Source organism: Suricata suricatta, chromosome 11 (genome assembly GCF_006229205.1).
Source record: "Suricata suricatta isolate VVHF042 chromosome 11, meerkat_22Aug2017_6uvM2_HiC, whole genome shotgun sequence".
NCBI lineage: Eukaryota > Metazoa > Chordata > Mammalia > Carnivora > Herpestidae > Suricata > Suricata suricatta.
The window spans coordinates 40292266-40304852 of record NC_043710.1 but is presented as its reverse complement, the minus strand read 5'-3'; the positions used below and the strand labels follow the sequence as shown (position 1 = coordinate 40304852).

The following is a 12587-nucleotide window of genomic DNA, read 5'->3' as shown; positions in this document are numbered from 1 at the left end:
TTTACTGGGGATCCCTGCTGGAAACCAAACGACACTCAAGGGTCCCAGTGCATCCGCAGCCCTAAGGCCAGGCTGGAGAAGGTAGGGGTGGCATTCGGTCTGTCCATCCCCCACTCACCCTGTCCAGGACTCCGGGGTCCTGGACGCTTTAGGGGCCCCGAGCTGCTCTGACCTTGTGCCGGAATTCTCGAGCCACCTTCCGGTCCATGGCTGGGCCAGATCGAACAGCGTCGTCGCACAACTAGCTACTTCGGATGCCTCGCGGCCCCAAGCCGGCTGGAGCCGCAACGGAGAACCGCCAGCCCAGGAGCGGTGGGGGCGTGGTCTGGGAGCGGTGGGGCGTGGCCTGGGGGCGGTAGGGTCGGGGCTGGGCGGGGACGCTGGGAAGCCTGAAACACCTATCCGGAAGCTCGTCGCCTCCCACCGACGCTCCCCCCCGCCGCCCCAGAGCAAATGGCCCGGACTGTGTGTACGCTGTGGTGGCACGGTGATTGCACTCCAGGCTGGAGCTCCCCTTGGAGCGTTCGATGACTTCTACACTGGTGTAGGGAGTTTAAATAGACCGTGATATTTAGTGAGTCCTCAACAAATGTGCATTGTTGTCTATTATCTGCAGTTGGGCAGAACTGGGGTCAAATCTCAACCCTGGCACTCACTGCCAGTGAGACCTTGTGCCCCTCCCCCCCCCCAAACACAAGCAGTTGAGGGAGAGGATCTCGGGAGGCATGGGGAGGTTTGAGCCTTTTTTATGGAGGTCAGAATATACTTTTTTGTGGAGGTGCATCAGTGGGTAGGGATAATCTATGGATGCACAAACAGAGGCACATTCCTGTGCTCCTGAGGCCTTCACCCACTGCCAGGCATCTCACCTCCATAGTAATTCTATAAGACCTCCACCGTGGGCTTATTCCCATTAGGAAGAAATCGTTGATCTGTGAATCCCTTCAGGCTGGGTCTTATGAGGCTTACAGAGGCCTGAACCAGTGGGTGGCAGTGCCCCTCCTGAACCAACTTCCCATCCCACATCCCTAGCCCAACCCCCCTCCAAACACACACACACACACACACACACACACACACACACACTGAGGCATAGAAGGGCCTAGCAGTGACATCCTGATTTACTGCTGACCTTTACCCAGGGCCCAGACCCCATCTGGTTGATTTGATTTATTCAACCAAAGTTTGTTCAACTCCTAGATCTGGTGCTGGGGTGTGAAGACAATAATGAACCAAGCCTGGGACAGACTGAGAGAAAGAGTGGGTCAGGAAAGGGATGATAAAAACAGGTGTGAATGAGAAAAAGTGGGGACCATTAATCTTGGAGCTTGTGCCTGGATTAAATCCATGGTGGGAGCATGATCTGTTTGCACCATGTTTGGGGACAGGGGACAGGGAGATGGACACCAATGCAAAATGACTTGCGATAAAAGGGGAAGACTTGTGGGATTTTCAAAGGTCTAGGAAAGACACATAAAATATATTCTCCTCCAACTTACTTTGATTTTCTAGATCTCTTAAGTAAGTCATATGGCTGTTATTTCATCGAATCCAGGCAAAGTGGCAAATGCCCTTACAAGGGGAATGCAGTCCACTGGCCACCTCAATAATTTTCCATGACCACCACTCCCACAGACTCTCTCCTTCTTTAAATGCGTCATCTTGTGGTTTTGAGGATGGCACCAAATCCTGACTCTCCTCTCCAATGAACGTTCCTTTTCAAGATATGTCTTCACCCATTCCCTAACCAGGGTTTTTTAAGCCTCAATCCTTGATTCCCTCCTCTTCTTCTCATCTATGCCTATGGCTCCACATACTCTGTGTGGGGATGTATGCTTTATTTCCCACAATATCACTAGAACAATGTGAGGTAAGAAATAGATGCTCAACAAAGTTGTTCGATGGGTGAATAACTGAATGCATTCCAAGTTTACATTCCTGCCTAGGCATCTGCCGAGTCCACCACCACCATTATCGTAATTATCTGCAAGGCTTGCATCTGCTTTGTTTTCCAGTACTTAGTTAGGCACGTGATACACAGGTTCCCAAGGCTCCCAAGCCCACATTTCCAACATTAAACAATTCCTCCTGGACAGAGAGCATATTTTGTTCAAAATTAAGGTGTTTTTGTTTGTTTGGGCTTTTGTTTGTTTTTTTGTATGTTGTTGTTGTTAAAGTCTGGCCTTGATGGGATCAATAATATGGGAGTGTGAGGCACTTCTGTCATTTAGTCAATATTTTCTGGGCTGGGGCCTGAACTAGTGCTGGACATATAGAGGACTAAGTCATGATCCATTCTCTAGAGGTGCTCAAAATGGGTAGAGTAGGGGCTTGGGGAACCCAGGAAGCTGTAGTGGTGAGTGGTGGGCGCATAGGCTAGGATTCTCCAGGCTTGAGCCTTGGTTCCGCTACTGACAAGGGACCCCTGAGTGGCATGTCCCAGGGCTTGTGTAAAAGGAGAGTGGAAGACCAGACTCACACAAGCATCTTGGGTGTCTGGTGGAAGGGCTATCCAAAACCCAGGTTTCTGAGTTGGGAATCTTTGAAGGGGAAGGGATGCTGGGGGCTGCACTGGCTACCTGCTTGCTCCCCCAAGGGACTTGAGACTCAGTGATCTGAATCCAGTCTCCCCACGGGAGGGGCAGCCACAGGTCATGTGGGCAGAGATCTGGCGCCCAAGTTATGATAATGAGCTGGGCAGTCCTGACACTGTAGCTCGGGGAGGAGCCAAGCGCCTGAGAGGAGGGGCCAAGGGAACCCTCGGGCCAGAGAGTGAGAGGGACTGCGGCCGGCCGCGGAGTGGAGGTGTGACCCTGCCTTCGCCGGGACAGACACTCGGGCCCCCGACCCTGTGCTCAGGCTTCCCAGTCTCCGTGCGCCCCTATGGGGGCCCCGGCCCCGCGCGCCCCTGCGCCCGAGCTCTGCCTGCTACTCGCCTGCGTCTGGCTGCCCTGGGGTGAGCCGGCGGGCCAGTCCCTGAGGGTGCAGTCTCTCGGTGAGAAGGGGTGTGAACTAGGGGAGGCTTGGAGCTAGGGGAACGTTTAGGAGAACCGGCCTGGGCTGGTTTCAGAGAGGAAGGAAAAAGGTTTGAGGGAAGGCTGGGCTACCGCCAAGGCGAGGGTCGGAGGGGTCAGGGGTCGCAGAAGGAAAAAGAGCCCAGCCACAGCCAGGGCAATGCATCCAAAGTTAGGTAGGATGGAAGAGACCCCAGGTGGGGAGTTAGAGAGAACTGAGGCAGAGCGAGTACGAGGAAAGAGGGAGACCCTTGTAGGAGAGGTGGCTAGAGAGAGGGAGAAAGGATTGAAATCTGCAGGGAGGGAGAATGGGGGAATGCAGAAGAGGCTTCCTAGCAGGTGGGAGACAGGCGGTGGGAGAAGCAACAAAGGGAGGCCTGTCTTGAGTGGAAAGCAATCCTCCTCCCCAGCCTCAGCACCCACAGCCCAGGGTAATGCAGCGCTGCAGCTGGAGCCTGTCCAGGGTCCCAGGTGAGTAGGTGCAAGCTTGTGGCTGCCACACCCCCCACTCCCCACTCCCATCTTTATTTCTGGTGTGGATGACCCCAGGGTTTTAGCACAGAGGGTAGGGGAGGACTGGAGGGGGGGTATGGCCCATTCCACTCCCCTCGCCCCTGTCAGACTTGTTTCTCATCTAGCCACAGCTCTCAGGAGGTGACCTTAGCCATAGAGGATGCTACAATGGTGATAGGAGGCCAGGTAAGAGGAGGCCTGGGGAAGGGGGCTTCACTGGGCAGTCTCCCTGAGACTGGGGTTGGCGGGGAGCTCTGAGGGTTGCAGGAAGGTTGTCTCTGCAGTTATTTGGAAGGAAACAAACAGTGTTCCTAGTATATGTCGTCTGAAATATGCAAATTCATATTCTATACACCTCTATTCCCACTTTCCTAATCTCTTGGGACCCTGTAGTCACCTCAGTTTGTTTTTGTTTTTGTTTTGTGTTGTTTGGAGAGTTGGGCACTAAGATGCAATCAGGATATAGCCGAATTCGGCCCTGTCCTGGGGTGAGAGCAGGAAGATGAGGGTTTAGGTGAGTGGAGTTCGCTCCTCCCTGCGTGGTCTGGGAAGGTACAGAGCCCTGCAAGAGGCCCCACTCCATACCTTGAGGAAGGATGCCCACCTAGAGAGGAGAGACAAAAATCAAGCCACTTGGTGGGGTTTGTGAGGAAGGGCTGGTTGGGGAGGAGAGCCCCAAACCATTATCTGTTGCCCACCCTCCTGGGATCCTCCATGCTTTCAGGACAGGTGGTCGTTTGTTTTCTCCCTTTGCCAAATTTTTTTGGTCTCTGGATCAGGTGACTCAGGTTCTCTTTTCAATCCTGTCCTGCATGTGTCTTTTCCACAACTACAGACATGTTACAAATCCAGCCCACCCATAGCCAGGTCTTGCAGAGGATCTTGAACCTCACGTTGTGCACCTTAGGCATAGCTCTGCGTGGCTCCTTGGCCAGGAGGTTGGGGAATGTTGTTTCTGATAGAAAACAGTGTGCCCCCAAAACCTGCCTTTTGGAAATAGATATGAAGACTCTGAGGCAGGAGGAGGACATGCTTATTCTGTAAGGTTTGGGTTATCTGGGCTCTTTATTTCTGTTTGCTCACTTTTCCAGGCTTCCAGTTTTAGAATCACGGTCAGATGCAGTTTGAGTTGAACGATAATGTTGTTACTCTTTTTATATATGATGAAATCAAGATAGGCAGGTGACCTGCCAGGGGTCCCAGAAAGCAGGTGAAACAAGGTTTCCGGTGGAGCCAGCCTGTTTCCCCACAACATTAATGCCCCCCAAGACTGCAGGGATCCCCTTGTTTTACTGGGGAAAATGACCCTTACCCAAGCACCTCATTCCCTTGGCAGGCTTTTTTAATAGATCCCAGGGTAAGCTCCCTCCTTTCTCCTTTGGGAAGTATCTGGCTAAACCTCCAGGAGGTTTCTAACATTATTCCTCAGAGCAAAGAAGGGGTTGGAATGGCCTTCCTTTAAAGCTATTAAGTTGGGGTGGGGGAATGAGGTCATTAGCTAGAAAGTGAACATGGGGATCCTGTGAGGGCTTCTGCCTGGAATAACCTCATTGATAAGGGTGAAGGTCCTAACTAGCAGCCAACTAACTCTCACTTCAGTACCGCCACATTCCTATAGAGCTCAGCCGTTCTCCAGAGAATGGACGGTATACACCACGATGGGGGGAAAAACACATTGTTATTTATAGGACCCTCAATTTAACTAAAATTTAGCGTTCCCTTTAATTATTACTATAGGCTATAAACCACAATGCAGCAATAGCAGTGTCTGTGACTGTCAGCAGTAGAAATCATATATATTTTCATATCCCCTTACAGTTGTTGATATTTCCAGATCTCATGTGCACTCACTACTTCAACACTCTGGCAGTGATAAGACCTGCTGCTACATCCTGCTACTTAGTGAATTAATACACAAGCACAAATATTATTAATCACAGATTTTTAAAAATATTATTGTAACTGTATTGCAATATACTCAGCCGTATTTCTAATCTTATGTTTTATTTTATGTATTTATAAACATTATTCTGGGACTGAGTCAGTAGGCTTCACTGGATTATCAGAGGGGTCCTTGGCATCAAAATGATTAAGAGCTTCTGATCTATACTAAAGATGAATCATCTGGGAAAGATTTTAAACGTTTTCTAGAAAATGACCTTGCCTCTGCAGACCAGGCTATCTTATCTTCATTAACAGTGATCTCAGGAGCCACATCTGAGGTGGGGGCGAGGAGTGGAGAGACACAAAGAGCAGGTTTCATTAGAAGGTCTTCGGGGCCATGGGATGCCGATGGTGATCGTGTTTCCCGTGGTCTCCGAGGCCCTGTGAGATCGATTACAACCAGGGTGGGAAGCCGGACTCATGGGGCCCTGGCTGGGTCTGCAGGGTAAGGAGAGCCAGGGAGGACCTGGGAACCAGGGGCCAGTATGGGACAAGAGCACTGAAACCTGGCCAAAGAGGGGCTGGTGACCTCACAGGGGTTAGCAGGATGGTGAAGAGGGAGGGGGTGAGACCCAAGGATGAGGTAGAAAGAATGGGCCTGCCAAGGAGGGGCAGAGAACTGAGGTTGGGCTCCAGGGACCAAGGGTTCTGAGTCCTTTGCCGGAGGATGGGGTTTCTGCTTAGGGATGCAGAGATGACAATGAGGGAGGAAAGACAGGTGAGACAAATACTCTCAGTGTGGTTGGTGCCTTGTTGGCCCTGTGAACAAGAACATGAGGTCCCTGAGGGCAGGGACTTTGTCCTGTTCACAGCATGTGGCCTGGGGCCAGGCACATGGTTCTGGGAAGCTATACAAATGGGGAGGCCGGGCTCTGAGAGGCGAGGAGCCTGCTGCACCTAGGACCCCAGTCCCAGGTGACATAAGCCACCTCACACCAGGGTCCTAGGAAGTCAGGTGTAGGTATCCTAGTCAGCTAGCCATGTGGTGACTGAACACACCCGATGTTTGGGACACTTCTAATTTCAGATGGTTTTTATCTCACGAGACCATGTGTTGGGATTTCTGGTCCAGGAGATAGGATTTCTTGGCTCTCTTTGTTTGTGTCCCCCTACCCCCCAGATTTATGGTATCAGGGAGCATCCTGGCTTGGAGCTGAGTTCTGAGGATGGCGGGTGGTGACCTGTGTGGAAGTTTGGAGTAGGGATGGGGTGAGATGTTCCCCTGTCCTGGCATGAGGGGCTGCCTTTGTTTCCTAGGTCTACCTCATGTGGTTTCCGTGGTGAGGAGGAACCATATTTGTTCTCCAGACAAGGGGGTTTTGTGTCAGGCTGGAGGGAGAAAAGAAAGGAGGGAAGGCTGGGGGATATTGGAGCATGGAGGGGAGGGACTGTGTTCAGGCCACCGAGATGCCACTTTGGAGGGTAAATACTAGCCTTCACTCCTCTAGGGCAGGCCTGAGATTTCTCCCTTCCAGACCTCTCAAGCGGGCCTGCAGAGGTAGGCTGTCTGGGGGCGCTGAGGGGCAGAGCACCACCTTCTCCCGATGAAGAACAGGAAGGGCCATGATCCTTAGGAGGTCCCTCCCTGACGTCAGCCCTTGACTGAGTTCTCTTCCTTCTGTCTTTAAAAGGGGGCTGAAGTCCTGGACTCCTCAGCCATGTCCTCCTGGGAAAGGCGGCTCCATCGGGCCAAATGTGCACCATCTTGTAAGTGTCCCCTGGCCCCCTCCCCTGCAGCCCATCGGAGGGCCCTGGGCCCGCAGGGAAATGTGTGAGGGCAAGCCAGGCTTCCCTCAGAGTCTCTTGTGACCTTTTTTTCCCAGCAAAGAGTATCTTTCTACCTTTCCCAGCCTCGATCTCTACTTCCATTTTGCTTTCTTTTTCCTGGCTGAGGAGAGCTTCCTCTCCAGTATCTTGTTCTTATGACCATGGCCCTGTGGCTTTTCCCTCTCACACTATCTTAGGCCAGTAAGATTGTGCTTCCTTATCTAGGGGTTGTTTCCCCCCACCCCCACTTCACCCTATTTCTGCGGCCTCTCCCCTCGCACTGTTCTGTATCTGTGGCCTCTGCCTTTACCCTATCCTGTGTCTGTGGCCCTTTCTCTTGCATCATGGCTCCTTCCTCCACCACACTCTGCTCTACTTTGTCTTCTTGTCCTCTGTGGCCTTTCTGTCTACTGTATTCCAAATGTGAGGCATCTCCCCCTTCCCTGGTTCATGCTTAGGCCCATTCCCCTGGCCATAAGGAACAGTGAGGAAAATGGTACTTGGGGATCTCTGGGCACCCCACATGCTCCATACTTTCAGTCTGTCTGCCTTGTCTGGTAGCCAGGAACTTTTAGCATAAGGAGCTGAAGGCCCAGATTGGGCCAGTCCGGGGGCCACTTGATGCATCTGAGGACAGGTACTCTGAGACCCCACACTGCCTGTCCCTCAAGGAGGGAGCCAGGCAGCAGGATCTGAGACCTCCTACTTGTGCCCTCATTAAAGCTAGCTCCTGAGGAATGTTGGGGCTACCTGTGGTGGGGATCTGAGTTCTGTGTAGCTTTGGGAGGGCTGGGTCTGGTGCCTTGGCACGAGGGAGGTGCTGTATTACTGGGTTTTGCCAAGATGGGCTCAGTGGGGAGGCGCCTTCTGTGTCTTCCATGCAGACTTGTTCTCCTGTTTCAACGGGGGCGAGTGTGTGCACCCTGCCTTCTGTGACTGCAGACGCTTCAATGCCACGGGGCCACGCTGCCAGATGGGTGGGTATGAGCTCCATCTCACCTCTGGGACTGGTCCTGGGTACAAGGAAAGCTTGTGGGCAGGAGGCCTGGGGGTCCTGGACTGGAGGGTGTAGAAGGGTTCCCTGCCAGCACTGGAACCCACCGGCCTCTAGTTTGTGCCCACTGCAGCTGCACAGACAGGTTCTCTCTTCTCTGGCACAGTGTACAACACCGGCCCTGAGCGGGACAGCATCTGCCGGGCGTGGGGACAGCACCATGTGGAGACATTTGATGGCCTCTACTACTACCTCTCTGGGAAGGGCAGCTATACCCTGGTGGGGCGCCATGAACCTGAGGGGCAGACTTTCTCAGTCCAGGTGAGGCCTTCCCTACTCTGCCCATCTAGAAGTTTCCACTAGGCTCTGGAAGTTGTGCTGGCCTGGGCTCTTCTTGTGATAGTTAGAGAATCTATACCTGGAAGGGGCTGCAGTCCCACAATCCTCTCTCACCTGCCCACTCCTGGCTGCCCCTGGCCAGTAATTGACTCAGTCATCATTCATTAGGTATTAAGTGCATACTTGTACCCTTCCTGGCACAAGACTTGGTGATGACCTTGTGGACAACAACACAAGGAGTAGACATCAAACCAAATGAATCATTTCTAGTGCAACTGAATGCTTCAGAGAGCAATGCCAAATGTTAGAGGAGCATGTGATGGAACCCCAACCTTGCTTATTGGGAAGGATGATGATCAGGGAAGACTTCCCAGAGGAAGTGACACTTAAGTTGAGAACTGAAGAATGAATTGGAGTTAGCCAAGTGAAGGGTCACAGGGGTAAAAGTTGGATGTCCGAACCTTCTAGATAAAGGGAACTTGGGTGCTAAAGATCTGAGATAAGAAAAAGCAGTGTGCCTCAGAGGAAATGGTAGGTCCTGGATAGTTACCGCCTCTAAGAAGCCCTTTTGGATGCACTGACTTAAGCTGGCTCAGGAACTCTTCTCTGTGTAACCAAAGTTCTGCATTGTTACATTGCCAGTGCATTTTTCTCACAAAGGTCTGTTTCCAGGTTGGTCTTCTCTACCAGATATAAGCTTTCCAGGCAGGGACCATGTCTTCATTTGGTCCCGGATTAGTGCTCAGTCAGAGTTTGTCCAGTATATGAACACATGTCAGAGACTCCCTGTCAATCAGGCCTGATTTACATGCTCAGCCCATGTGTTGAGTGGGGCTTCCGCTTCAGGCACTGCTCAGTGCCTCTGCCTGGAGAAAAGTCTACTTGGGGAACCAGCTCTGCTGAGGGGCACCTTGGCCAGTACTGAGTTAGGGCCAGGGGGGGTGGGAGTTTGGGGAAATCCTAGTGCTCAGTGTCTCCCCTGTGCTAGCTAGGTGTGTCCCTCTGTCTCAGGCATAGACCTCCCCAGGGGCTGCCCTGAGGACCATGCCCTGGGTGGGCTGACCAATTCTGCCCTCTCTGCCTCGGTCTCACACATCATGGTCTTTCATGACTGTTGTTTCATGATGGGTATGTTACAATTACTTAGATTAATGGGATGCCACACATCTGGTGGGTTATGAAATCAACTTAATGAGTTCTAACCAGCATCAAAGAAGGAAGGAAGGAAGGAAGGAAGGAAGGAAGGAAGGAAGGAAGGAAGGAAGGAAGGGAGAGAGAGAGAGAAAAAAAATAGAAAGAGAAAGAAAGAAAATATTATAATGGTGTTTTGCACATTAGTAGGAATAAGTACTATTTTGTAAAAGTTTTGTTTTATTTATATGTACATTTCTATTTTCTACCATGGGTCATGGTCCAAAAGTTGGAAAAACTTAATTAGCCTATGAGGTGGCTTTCACAGGCCCCATGTCTAGATGAAGTGACTTCAGCCTGCTTAAACACATTTAACAGTAATCTAATGGAAGGTTTGCTCCTGGGAAGTTTCTACACTGGGAAGAGAAACATGTTCAGACTTTTCCCTAAGCTCTGGGGGCCTCAGTTCTTCTCCCTCTCTTGGGAGTTGGGTTCTAAGGAGGGGACAGAGGAGACGTGTATGTGACAGGCAGTACGGGGGTAATGTGTGCCTGTGTGTGCTGGGAAGGACTAGACTGTGCCTGCCAGGGTCCTGGTAGGAGTGTGGGTTTATAGTGTGTGCATTGAGAATACCCTGTGAATAAGTGAGAGGTGTGCGTGCATGCTTGCGTGCATGCGTGTGTGTGTGTGTGTGTGTGTGTGTGTGTGTGTGTGTGAATGTCAGGCTGTGTGAGCATATACTTTGGCTTTCAATATGATGGGATAACCTGGATTTCAAAAACAAAAAATCTGGAAATAAGGAGACAGCACAGTGTACTGGAAAGAGCCCTGAAATTTCGCCTTCAGTCCTGGGTTGGAATTCTGGCTGTGTGTGTGTGACTTTCATTACTTCACCTCTCTGAGTACCAGTTGCTCCCTCTGGGAAATGCAGATAATCATAGCTCTGACCTTCTGGTCAAGAGGTGTTGCAGGGACTGGAGACATCACAGAGGAAAGGTGCTTGGCACGTTGGGGGCAGGCGGTCAGCGTTAATGGAAGGTCCACATGGTGCCACTGGGGTCAGAGCAGAAGCTCAGGGCCAGGACTGTGGCGGGAGCCCTGCACACTGGCCTCTGAACCCCCCAATCAGGTGCACAACGACCCGCAGTGCGGCTCCTCCCCCTACACCTGCTCCAAGTCCGTCAGTCTCTTCTTTGCGGGTGAGCAGGAGATCCGTCTGGCCAAGGAGGTCACCCATGGAGGCGTGAGGTAACTACAACACCTTCTGCCCTGAGCTCTCCTGCTCCCTGGCACGAGTGGTGGGGGATGGTGAGCACCTTCCTTCTCCAGCCTAAAGAAAAGTGTTTTCTGGGGGCAAACAGCGGAGTTTCCTCCATCAGGGCATGAACATACTGGCAGGCTAGCTGGGTTTCTAGTCAGCTGGGTTTGTGGAAAGATGAGTCCCTCAAGATTTTCAGAGACTCAAGGCCCTGTGGGTTTCCAGACAGCAGGTGGATATTCAAGTCATAACAAGAACTTTCCAGATAAAGTGGAGGGTATAACACTACAAGCATGCTTAATTCTTTTCTTTCACATTTTTAGGGGAATCTTCCTGAATCATATATAGTTCAAGCCTCCTCAGAGCAGATATTAAACACACTGTCACCCTTTTCTGATGACATAGAGTCATTTCAATGTCACTTATCCTGCTGGGACATCAGGGATGCCTGGGGCCAGAGGAATAAGGACTCTTTGCCCCCACACCAGATGGCCCAGACCCTGGTTCTTTTTGAAATCTTTCTTGTCTCCTGTCTTCACTGTCCTTTCCTTCTCTTGCTATCTGCTGTCACTTCATGTTGTTGATGGGTTGAGGGTCCCTGGGAAGGGTCCTGCAGTGGCCCTTCTCCCATTCTCATTTCGGGCTTCAAATCTGGAAACTGGTAACCAAGTTTTCTGGTGCTGAATGTAAACGGGTGCTGCTCCCGTGAAGAAAAGATTGGTATATGGATCTTGGGTACCAGTTTTCGCTGGTCAGAGCCTTCTTTAGTTTTTCTTTCCTGATTTTCAGGAAATTTTCAGGATTGAAAGTTGCCAAATTCCAGACTGCCTAGGAGACCCCATCCCAATAAAACTGGGAATGAGGTCGGGACTGCGGTGGTCCTGCATCTTTTCTTCCACTCCTAGTTTTCCTTATCCTTTAGCTTTTATCTCTTTTTATGCCTTTCCTGCTCCCCACCAAAAACAAAACAAAACAATCAAAAAACACCCAAACCAACAAAACAAGTAAATGTCTGCTTATACCATTTATCCCATTCGGGAGAAAGGACCTAGCACAACTTCAGACACTCTGAGATTTATCCCTGCCAGGGAAATTGCAAATTTAAAAAGCAAGTTTCGAACACTGAAGACAAAAGAATCTCTCTCTAATGGTGGACCCCAGATGCCCAGGAAGTCAGGGGGGAAAGGGGGGCCCTCAGATTCCCACGGTTGTCAGTGGCGTGAGGACGAGGCAGGTGCTGGGTACATGATGGTTCCTGCAGATGGGGACGGCGGGTCCTTTGGTGAAGGGCCTGGGTGAGTGGGGGTGGTGTGAACACCCTGAAGCCCTGGGCTGTGCCCTGCAGAGTCCAGCTGCCGCATGCGATGGGGAGCGTGAGTCTGCAGCAGCTCGCTGGCTACGTCCTTGTGCGACACCAGTCAGCCTTCACGCTGGCCTGGGATGGTGCCTCGGCCGTCTACATCAAGATGAGCCCGGAGTTCCTCGGCTGGACTCATGGGCTGTGTGGGAACAACAATGCTGACCCTCAGGATGACCTGGTGACCAGCTATGGTGAGGTGCAGGGCACGTGGCCTTCGAGGGGTTTGGATGAAAGTAGGGAGGAGGGGTGGAGGTCAGGTTGGGAAGG

General features: G+C 51.5%; 2 protein-coding genes across 4 annotated transcripts in view; one reads left to right on the top strand and one right to left on the bottom strand.

Annotated features, from left to right (window-relative positions):
- Positions 1-293, bottom strand: part of USH1C (USH1 protein network component harmonin) — a 46349-nt gene extending 46056 nt beyond the window's left edge. The window contains exon 1 of one of the 3 annotated variants that reach the window (XM_029956795.1): positions 173-293. In XM_029956795.1, coding sequence (XP_029812655.1) covers positions 173-208 — 36 coding nt within the window. In that variant the 5' untranslated portion in view covers positions 209-293. The remainder of the gene's footprint in view (positions 1-172) is intronic. The other 2 variants (XM_029956796.1, XM_029956797.1) reach the window with 2 other exon arrangements.
- Positions 294-2201: 1908 nt separating this feature from the next.
- The window catches only part of OTOG (otogelin), an 84726-nt gene continuing 74340 nt past the window's right edge, over positions 2202-12587 (top strand). The window contains 9 exon segments of the mRNA XM_029957446.1: positions 2202-2222; positions 2920-2995; positions 3425-3485; positions 3653-3713; positions 7103-7178; positions 8123-8215; positions 8399-8553; positions 10832-10950; positions 12306-12511. Coding sequence (XP_029813306.1) covers positions 2202-2222; positions 2920-2995; positions 3425-3485; positions 3653-3713; positions 7103-7178; positions 8123-8215; positions 8399-8553; positions 10832-10950; positions 12306-12511 — 868 coding nt within the window.